The sequence below is a fragment of the Vespa mandarinia genome, chromosome 3, assembly GCF_050613455.1.
Source record: "Vespa mandarinia isolate Hongniang chromosome 3, ASM5061345v1, whole genome shotgun sequence".
NCBI lineage: Eukaryota > Metazoa > Arthropoda > Insecta > Hymenoptera > Vespidae > Vespa > Vespa mandarinia.
Window position 1 is genome coordinate 12689327 of NC_140812.1, and position 10384 is coordinate 12699710.

The window sequence follows — 10384 nt, forward strand, 5'->3', positions numbered from 1 at the left end:
ACCGTTTAAGGCGAGAGTATTAATACGATCATTATATTTATGTCAAATCGAATATGAAAATTGTGTTAATAATAAAATATTAAAACGATTAAATTGATTTTATGTGATAAAAGCACGCACAATTGTTATATAGAATTATCGTGAATTCCTAAAAATAGAATAAGACAAAGGGACATTTTGCTCTCTTGAAAATTTGAGAGATTCGCTCGGATCAAGGAGAGGGAATGTGATGTGGTCGTAAAATATTGTAAAGAAGAATGGGTGCCGATTCCATCCCATCGCCATGTGTCACCAGATCGAACCACCGTCGGTCGGTTGAAACCAGTTTCAATTTATACGAGCTGCTGCAGTCCGATCGAGCACGGGGGCCCTTTTTAATTATTTTTCCACTGAAAGAGAACGGTCAAGTATGACAGCGACACTCGGACATATTTTCTATTCGTAGGAGACGGGCCGTATTCGTTAGCCGAGCAATTAATTAATCAAGGCCTTTACCGCATCCGAGTCGTAACTCTTTGTCTCCTTTTATTATTCGTCTCTTTGTCAGGGTTGCGTCTCGTGATCGAGATGATACACCTTTCTTCCTCGTATTTCCTACCCCTAGGACACTTGGAATATTCGTTTATTGAAAATTCATTTCCGTCATTTGCGCCTAACACCTTTTCCGACTTATATTACTTTCGATTACGAGTAACCAATAGGCAACGTTCATTGGTATATCAAAGTGACGAGGCGACGGGGAAATGTTTAGATGAAACGTTTTGAAGGAGATCTCTCCTGTTCCGTTTGTTGTGTTCCTGAACGATCGTTGTTAGTCCTGCTTGCCCTCATCTAGATCCTTACCCGTCGTTTCGCTTCATAACTATATTGATCATCTCTCACGAGGGATCATCTTTCACGACTGGCAAGGAACTTTTTTTTTCCCTTTTTTCTTTCCTTTTCGAATATCGAATACAAACAGAATAGTATAAAATAAGAGTTAATCGCGAACGCGTCAAGAGTGTCATTAGATATTTCGTCTCTTCCTGGGAAAGGCTGGGAGTCCGTTTCGTCCTTTTTAAGTCGACTCGACGTGTCGTAAAAGCTCGACATTCATCGTAAACGTTACTCGATCTTTCCGACGACGCCACTCTTCTTGCGGTTGCGGTCTTTAGAGGGCCTAAATTAACACCGGCTTGCACGAGCTTCGAAGTGAAACGCAATTTCCATTGAGGAGGAATTCGATCAGCGAGAGGAGCTGCCTTTAACCGGACAAATCATACGCAAATGGATCGTTGAAAAGCTTTTTCATACGTTTCTCACGTATAAAGTAAACAAATGTTTAAACAAACGAATCGCAGGCAAATTCTTAATCGAATCAGATGGCAATTCGCCACGTATACGACAACCCAATGATAGTTTAGTAACGCGATAAGATCGAGCTTACACGATGCAAACACGTGCGTCGAATTACGCTACGTCGACGTGTTCCTTCACACGCCTTTCATTCTTTCTATGTGCCTTTTAGTTTACATCATTTACCGATTATTAGACGAGTCTTATGACGACGCGTTATTTATAGATTCAACGAATTCGGTGTCACGATGCTCTTCTCAACATGGATCTGCGCCTAAAGATGGTTTCGATATGAAATATAAAAGCAAATATTGTGGAAAAACCAATTCGTTTTGGGTTGCGTCATTATCAAACGCAACATCTTTCCGTAACGTTTTCTCCGATGTCCGAACGGCACGAACGCGAAGATGATACCGCGATACGGTAAGCGGAAAGAGATCAAAGAGCGCGCGATCGATCCTTCGCCGGACTTAATTCGAGTTAAACTTAGTTACGTTTCTATCCTGAAAATCGTCGAATCGTACTCCTTTCATCGCTTCTCGTCACGGAAGAGTCGCAATAATTGTTATTATTTACGAGCGTCTTTACGATGTACCATCGACGGGACACGCGCGCGCGTTCGCACGCGCGCACACACACACACACGCGCACACACACACACACACACACACACACACACATTTTATATGGGTAGAAGGGGATGCAACGTATAAAGGCGCTCACATGACAATTAAAACGGCCAGTCTTAAAACCGTTCTCAGTTTAATCCTCTCGACTCCTAACGTTTCGCGATCTCTTACCTTTTCTTCTTAACTTTTCACGAAAATAAGATTAATAACAACGAGATTAGAATATCCTTCGTTACCGTAATCAAAGGGCAAGAATATGTGGCATTGATCGTATCGTCGATAAAAAGAAAGAGATAAAAATTCGTTTCACCGAAAGTTCCTATTTCATATACATATATGCGCTACGTCAGGAAAACGAGCAAGATCATACAATTGCAATTTCGTACGTTTTTGCTCGGGACGCGTGACTAGCTGACGCGAAAAAGAAAATTCTTAGGCGTTTATCCTAGCGTAAGCGGAATCGAGGAACTGGAGCTGATACGTTGCTCGTCATCCTCGACAGACAAGAGGTACGTGACATTTACGTTTATTACCAACTACTTCGTTAATAGTACGCGTTGTAATCAGGCGGGGGGGGGGGTGGCGGGGCTAGGGTTCTTTCCCTAGCGCTCCATCGGGATTGCGTTTGAATTTTAACTCGGACGAAAGATCGTTCGCGCGGAATACTAAATGATAAAATAAACGAACAAATATTCCCTTAGATCGTGAATCTAAATCTCTTTCGGACTATTTAAATTTTAAAAGAAAAAATAGAATAACCAGTTTCGACCGGTTAAGACCACTAGATTTCTCTTAACGATGACCGACCGATAGTCGTTCGGTCTCTGCAGGTGATAGTGCACCGATGACGCAAACACGACTCAGTGGTTCTAAACGATTCATCGCGGTGAAAAATATTTTTCTTCAATTTTTCTTTTTATTTTGCCATCGATCGAATCGGTTCTTTTAGCGAGGTCAAACGGTGGGTTACGTAATTGCCGGATAACAATTTCTCGATGCGGCATTAGATACAGAGAGCGGTTCGATAGTTCGATGATCACATAAACCGGAATCGATGAGATCGATCGGATAAAAAAGTCGATGGTAAACGCGCGACAAGATCAAGGCTGCGACCGATGTCAAGTGTAAGGATCAATTGAGACGCGTCTAAAACGATCTACCGTCAATTTACGCGCTCGATTCCCGATAGTCCTATTCGTTTCTATTGGGCTTTTCTCCACTGACGTAATAACGATCGTCGATCATATTCCCATATCTTTCCAATCCATATCTTTCATTCTTTGCGGATTAATCCGTGATTTTCTCCTATGGTTTCCTTCCTCGATCTAATAAACATTTCGTGCATGCAAATCGTTAATATTGTTAGCGCAACGGAGAAGTAATAATTATAATAAGGACTCGTCCGACCTTCGTCGTTGATCGCTTTCGTAAGCCATTGCCCATGCAAGCACGTGACCGTATTCATAATTTTGCATCGTTGAAAGCTACAGTCGATTTTAACGTTTCTCTTTCGTACAAGGTAGCGATGACGATCGATTCAGCGCTTGGATGAATCGCCGGATCTGGTATGCAAATTGCATCAACAAGTAAAAGAATGTTGATTGAGAATGTGTCAACTCGGACGCCTTCTAACGATTCGAGTTACGAATCGCGTTAATTAATGGCCAGATCGATGATGACGCGTAATCAAACAACTCAATGTCAAAGTCTTTTAACGGTCGTTTCAACGTAGGCGATGCGTAAGGTCGGCGTAAGGTCGAAAGAAAGAAAGAGAGAAAAAAGAAAAGGAACAAAAAAAAAGAAAAAATGAAAGAAAGAGAAAAAGCGCTTGATATCGAATGAATTCCTTCGGCAGGGATTCGAAAAAATGCGGCCACGTCTGTTCGTGCTCTTCCTCTTTCTGTCGGCTTCGTCGGCGGAACAACGGCGAACCGATGCAACCACGGACGATTGCCAGAACGATCGGCCGTTCTTACTTCATTATTTTTCCTGGGCCGATTACGCGGTTCTCGGTACGATGCTACTCGTTTCCTGCATGATTGGCACCTTCTACGGTTTCTTCGCGAAGAAGCAAGAAACCAGCGAGGATTTTCTACTCGGTGGCTCCTCCATGGGCACTTTTCCCATGGCCATGTCCTTGGCCGCGAGTTTTATCACGGCAATCGAACTCCTTGGGAATCCTGCGGAGATGTACGCCCAGGTAGGTATTAGAAGGGCTCTCTATAAGGTAGTCGTCGGACTGCTTAACAATTCGTAAACATGACTATCAATCCGTAACTTATGCGTTTCAGGGCACTCAATTTTGGATGACATGCCTGGCATTTATTTTTGTGGTACCGATCACTTCTTACCTCTATCTGCCAGTTTATATGAAGCTCAGATTGACCTCGAGTTACGAGTACTTGAATTTACGCTTCGATCGACATTGCAGATTACTCGCAAGCGGATTGTACATGCTTCAAATGATTTTTTATACGTCAGTTGCCGTTTACGCGCCGGCATTAGCTTTAAGTCATGGTAAACTTTCTTCTCGTATTCTTCCGCAACATTTATTATCCAGCATCCATTATATTTTTCTAATCACGAGGAGACGTAGATTAATACTTTCTCCCATTTTTTGACGCAGTCACAGGCCTTAATACTTACATAGCCGTTACTCTAGTCTACTTAGTCTGCATATTTTACGCCTCACAGGTTGGTAACAGAGCATTTACTTTAAATAAATTTCAATATATCTCGAAGATACAGATAGTATACGCTATTACTACGCAGGGTGGCATGAAAGCTGTCATAATGGCCGACACGTTTCAAGCAGCTGTTCTCCTAGGATCTCTCTTCCTCATTGTCGGTTTAGGTTTATCCTGGGCAGGTGGGAGTTCGCTCGTCTGGGAAGACAATCGTAAAAGCGGAAGAATGGAGATCTTCAATATGGATCCGAGTCCAACGGTACGACACAGCTTTTGGAGCGTCGTCGTTGGTGGTACTTTCTATTGGACCACCATGTATTGCAGTAATCAGGCTTCCGTCCAAAAGTATCTCAGCGTAGCGAACATCTCCCAAGCCAGAACGTAAGTTCGATCGATTCGAACCGATTTAAATGTTCGAACGAATACGTTCGATTCTTCCTCATACGATTATTGCTTTTACAGGGCTTTATGGGTATCCAGTTTCGGAATGATCGTAATATATACGATCAATTTCTTAACGGGCATGGTACTTTATAGCGTTTATAAAGACTGCGATCCGCTTTCGGCCGGCTACATAACCGGCTCCGACCAAATACTGCCCCTATATGTGATGAATCACTTGGGTAGCCTTCGCGGCATGCCCGGTCTCTTCGTCGCCGGTATCTTTGCGGCTTCTTTGGGGTTAGCATATCGAATTGTTACAATATGAGCAATATTTTTAAATACGTATTTCGCGTCTATTCAATTTTATTCAACCTCTTTTGATATATATATATATATATATATATATATATATATATATATTTAGAACGGTCGCAAGTGCTTTAAACTCCTTGGCCGCAATCACGTGCGAGGATGTTCTTCAAGGACTTTTCAAAATGGATTTACCGGCACGGAAGGGAGCAACTTATGCCAGATGGATCAGTATATTCTTTGGCGTCTTCGGTTTCGCTCTCATCTTCGTTGTGGAACGTCTTGGTAGCGTTCTTCAGGTAAAACGTATTATTAATCGCATTGTTAATTTTTGTTCGCGATTGATCATTTTACCGATTGTCTTTAGGTGGCTCTATCTTTCAATGGTATGGTGGGTGGAGTTACCCTGGGATTATTCTCTTTGGGGATGTTCGTACCGTGGGCTAATGCTAAAGGAGCCATATCAGGTGCCATCGTCGGTCTGACAATAGTTCTATGGATCGGATTAGGAGCTCAAGTTGCAATAATCAATGGGCAGATACATTTGGGGAGTAAGCTTGTCTCGATTGAGAGATGTACCTGTTTAAACGGTACGATATCGGCGACGATGAAGTCGACCGATATACCCGAGGAGAGCGAGATATCGTCCGTATACAGGGTAAGAAGGAAAAAGGGCTACGACCGTTTCGAGACTTACTTTTATTTACATTTCTTTCTTTCTTTCGATAGACGAGCTATCTCTGGTATAGCGCTATCGGTTGCGTTCTGACGATGGCAGTTGGTCTCATAGTCAGTCTATTTACCGGTCTACAAAATCCGGCCGAACTCGATCAAGATCTTCTCAGTCCACCGATCGCAGCCATATTTCGCTTGCGAACGAAAACACGAAGATCGAACAGGAACGTTCAAGGTGTTGCGAACTTTGGCCTGGAACTCGACGATGAGAAAGCGGACACTCGTAAGGGTCCAAAGTGATCGGCTCCGTCTTATTTCGAACGTTAACGCGAAGATCACGGTCTTACGCGTACCGGTAATATTCGTATAGATTTTTTTGATCGCGAGACGAGTCGCTCGTCGGGTCATTGCTCGGTTACAGGGATAACGTGTGGCTTGTTCGAACATTTATTAACAAAAGAGAGAGAGAGAGAGAGAGAGAGAGAGAGAGAGAGAGAGAGAGAGAGAAGAAAAAAGCAAGACTTTAGGAATCTAGTGATTTATAATCCGTTATTGAGAAAGATCTAACGAACTCTTGCGATAACGTTAAGTGTATCATCTAACGAGTAGACTATATGTTAAGACGAAACGGTTGTACGAATAGATTTAAGTCGATCGTTTCTTCGATTTGACAGCCACGCTAATATTATTTTTCGCTGACTAATTTCATCGTCGTTTTGCTATTATTATTATTATTATTATTACTATTAATCTATCATTCTGCTGATATTGTTATTCTCATCGATATTATTTAAAATGATCGGCAGGATCGCGTATTCTCTGGTATAAACTCAGGTCGACGGGTAAAAAATCTCTTCGGTAGAATTTCTTCGTACTTTCCTTTTTATTGAAATTTTAAAAAGAATATGTATTATTCTTATGCGCAAGATCCTTAACCCTATCCTCTAACTTCCTCGGACAACTGATTTACAAAGAAATAGCGATGGATTTCAGGTATCAAGCGGAAAGATATCTTCACGGAAAGATGATGCCAAGTTGATCGATGCGCTCGTCGGAAACCATCGACTTTGACATAGATTTTCGTTCTGTTCGTCGACTTGATTTTGTTGTCGATGTATTCGAAATGGACAAGAAAATGAAAAATACAGCTATTAAAAGCTATCGACCATGGCTGTCCGTCTATTTTATATTTTCCTTGTTCTTTCTTCATGACTGCACCGGCAAATTTTAGACCGTCAGAATGTACGTCAGTTTGTTGAATAAATAACACGATCAAGTATTTTCTCGATTATTTCGTTGTCCATCATAGATAAAGAAGAAGAAAAAAAGCAATTAGGGTACGTTCGTTGTGAAAACTCGGTCCTGTACCAGGAGAGCGATAGGTGCAAGTGGGGGAGAGATAGAGAGAGAGAGAGAGAGAGAGAGAGGTTAGAGTGAAAGTGGATCAATACGACGACGCGTACGAACGTTTGACCCGCCTGGTGGCGTACGAGAATGGAGTCTCCATCCTAAAGCCGTATCGTACGTTCGATGAGAGAGAACGCTCGCGTTGAATAAGTATCTCTCGACACTTTGTTCGAGGGAACAAAGAAAAAGGGGAAAAAGAAGGAAGAGGACGATTTTGTATTTCTTTAAACGACTCGTCGTCTCGCGATTTGATCCGTTGCATCCTCGCATCCTCGACGATCGAATACTCCGAGCGTTTTTCAACGAATCCATATGCGATCGTGGTAACGTGCGAACTTATTACTTCTCTTTTTGTTTTCATAAGTAAGTGAACAAAGTTTGGAAATTGCGATTTGTGCGACCTTGGGAAAGATCGTGATTCGAGGCTCGAACGAGAGAGCGTTCTTTAGAAAGCCTTTCTAAACGTAATAATAGATACCAGTCACGGATCGATTGACCGCGATGAATATCGGACCGATATTGTGTAAGTAGACTTCTTGGCGAGTAGACGCATCCTTAGCTCCATAATCTCGTCCAACGAATGTACCATCGTAGAATGTCGAAGGAATGATTTGTCGGGCGAATAATTTCCCATGGCTGAGGCTCTTACGGTGGACCATTTTGGTAGCACTCGTGATATATGTCTCCTTTCTAATCGTTTGGTACAAGAAAAATTTTCCTCTAAGGAGCCCAGCCTCCGTCTCAAGTAACGACGACAAAGAGAAAGAAGATACCGCGATCGAGAGCCTATTTTTCGAATTGGAGGCCGCGACGATCGGAAAGAAGGAACGAGATCGTTACGAGAACGTTGCTCTCGATCGTATCTCGGACGAGGAGAGTATAAGGGAGCACGAGGAGACGGAGAATCGTGAGGATCCGAAAAGTTTGTTGGAGGATATCTTTCGAAGGGCGGACGTCGACGAGAATCAATTGTTGGACATTCAGGAACTTGCCAAATGGATTCACGCTAAGATCACGGAACACGTTCGTCGTGCTATGAGAGACAACGTCGGTCTCTTCACTGCCATCGACAATAATCCAAGAAATGGTAAGGAAACGGTAAGGAAATGTTTTAAACCGGTCACGTTCGCATTTCCTTCGATCAGAATTACCGTTCAAGCACCGTACCGCGCGTACCTTGAGATTAATAAATTAGACAGCGTTAGAAAGAGAAGGAAATTTTCTACTTTCATATAGTTTCCTATCCATTATGTTATATCCTTTGGAAATCGCCCGAAAATAATTGGACACAATACTGAATTTGAAATTGTTCGATCGAAAGATTGCCTTTTCATTTCGCTTTCCTCTATGTCCTCGTATAGGCGAAGTTTCGTGGGAGGAATACCACGCGCACTTTTTACGAACGCACGGTTTCCCGGAGAGTTACGTTCGTTCGCACGACAAGAGGCACAGAGAAATGTCGAGAACGTTGAAGGAGAGCATCATGAGGGACAGAGCTAGGTGGACGGACGCGGCGAGAAACGATCCGGAGAAATTGACGTTGGACGAATTTTTGGCCTTTACTCATCCGGAAAGCAGTCACAGGGCACTCTTGCAAATGGTGGAGGATCTCTTTGAGAAATTTGGTAATCCGACTGATTACCGATTATCATTATTATTCCATTATATCATTATATCGTATCTACATCGTCGTCGTCGTCGTCGTCGTCGTCGTCGTCGTCGTCGTCGTCGTCGTCGTCCTACTCCTCCTCCTCCTCCCTGTCTATATTGTTATTCGCTTAGATCGTGACGGCGACGAGCAACTGACGGAGGACGAATTTTCGGATTTGCCGTCCGAAGGTGTTGGCTTGGAACTCGACGAAGATCGGCATCAAACCGTCGGAGGTAGCGCCGACAGGCGAAAGGAGTTTCGTCATCTCATCGACAAAAATAAAAATGGGAAGGCAGACCGTACCGAACTCTTGGTCGGTGTTTCGTATCTCATTTTGCATTCGTTCTCTCGCATTTCTCCTCTTTTCCTACTTTCTTTCTCTCTCTCTCTTTCTTTTTCTTTTCTTTTTAGATGTATATCGATCCACGGAATCCGAGGCACGCGATTCAAGAGGCCCAACATTTGATCAATCTCTCGGATATTAATCTCGATGGGAAATTAAATCTCTCGGAAGTTTTGAGCAAGACGGATCTCTTCTTATGCAGTAAAATGGTCGACACCGAGAAAAGTTTCCACGACGAATTCTGATATCGATATATCTGGGAAATCTCAATATCCTCGGAGGATGCGTAGTATAAGCGATACATTGTTATATATTAAAAAAGACAATACTCTTTTATAGTCTTTATGCCGGACTACCGATTAGATTTCTGACAACGCGTCTGTGATACTCTCTTCGACGTAAAATATCATTTCGATTAACGTGTAGCTATGTTATTAAGGTACACTTATATTCTATAAATACGATATCGCGTTATGGTAAAAGAAGGATACTCACCTTGTCGGATCGATTCGATTCGATTCGATTCGATTCGTCGTTTCGACGTATATCGAACAGTTTTGACATTAAAATTTAAGCGTTAAGGAGTCAATAAGTCCGTCCTTCGTATAACTTTCTATGTACAATTTTTTGTTCTTTCGATTCTGCGTTTTATCACGCTCGATCATCGATCGATCCATATTAAAATATTACAATAATTTGCGGAACGGTAGCTACATGATAGAGAGCTACAGAGAACATTTTTTCTTTTATTTTGTCTTGTATTAGAAAGTAACGAAGCAAGAGCATATTTACGCATACTCTAAAGAGGTACATGTATCGTAGAACGGGATGTATTATACATAGAACGGTTCCTATATATTGTCACCTTTGTGTCTTTCTATCGCAATAAAATCATTTTTTCGAATATATATATACATATATATATATATATATATATATATATATATATATATATATAGAAAGA

General features: G+C 42.1%; 2 protein-coding genes across 4 annotated transcripts; both read left to right on the forward strand.

The window, feature by feature from the left end:
• Window positions 1–1177: 1177 nt before the first annotated feature.
• On the forward strand, window positions 1178–7189 carry LOC118450204 (sodium-coupled monocarboxylate transporter 1). 3 transcript variants are annotated; one of them, XM_085655875.1, is made up of 10 exons: window positions 2081–2473; window positions 3484–3529; window positions 3820–4164; window positions 4256–4481; window positions 4591–4658; window positions 4737–5032; window positions 5114–5332; window positions 5460–5643; window positions 5712–6002; window positions 6074–7189. In XM_085655875.1, the coding sequence occupies exons 3-10, from the start codon at window positions 3832–3834 to the stop codon at window positions 6317–6319; spliced, it is 1863 nt and encodes a 620-aa protein (XP_085512001.1). In that variant the 5' UTR covers window positions 2081–2473; window positions 3484–3529; window positions 3820–3831; the 3' UTR covers window positions 6320–7189. The 3 variants fall into 3 exon arrangements, with proteins under 3 accessions (XP_085512002.1, XP_085512001.1, XP_085512000.1); XM_085655876.1 differs by lacking the exons at window positions 2081–2473; window positions 3484–3529 and adding an exon at window positions 1178–1309; XM_085655874.1 differs by lacking the exon at window positions 3484–3529.
• Window positions 7190–7324: 135 nt separating this feature from the next.
• Window positions 7325–10338, forward strand: myd (stromal cell derived factor mayday). The gene is made up of 4 exons (XM_035885717.2): window positions 7325–8513; window positions 8788–9051; window positions 9209–9390; window positions 9489–10338. Exons 1-4 carry the CDS (start codon window positions 8033–8035, stop codon window positions 9663–9665), a joined length of 1104 nt encoding a protein of 367 aa, XP_035741610.1. The 5' UTR covers window positions 7325–8032; the 3' UTR covers window positions 9666–10338.
• The last annotated feature ends 46 nt before the right edge of the window (window positions 10339–10384 follow it).

Bases quoted from the DNA above. Each gene is read 5' to 3' on its own strand.
- LOC118450204 (XM_085655876.1), top strand. From the start codon at position 3,832: ATGCGGCCACGTCTGTTCGTGCTCTTCCTCTTTCTGTCGGCTTCGTCG. The intron at 5,333-5,459 runs GTTAGCATATCG...ATATATATTTAG, and splicing joins ATCTTTGCGGCTTCTTTGGG to AACGGTCGCAAGTGCTTTAA. The intron at 6,003-6,073 runs GTAAGAAGGAAA...TTCTTTCGATAG, and splicing joins AGATATCGTCCGTATACAGG to ACGAGCTATCTCTGGTATAG.
- myd (XM_035885717.2), top strand. From the start codon at position 8,033: ATGATTTGTCGGGCGAATAATTTCCCATGGCTGAGGCTCTTACGGTGG. The intron at 8,514-8,787 runs GTAAGGAAACGG...GTCCTCGTATAG, and splicing joins CGACAATAATCCAAGAAATG to GCGAAGTTTCGTGGGAGGAA. The intron at 9,391-9,488 runs GTCGGTGTTTCG...TTTTCTTTTTAG, and splicing joins CAGACCGTACCGAACTCTTG to ATGTATATCGATCCACGGAA.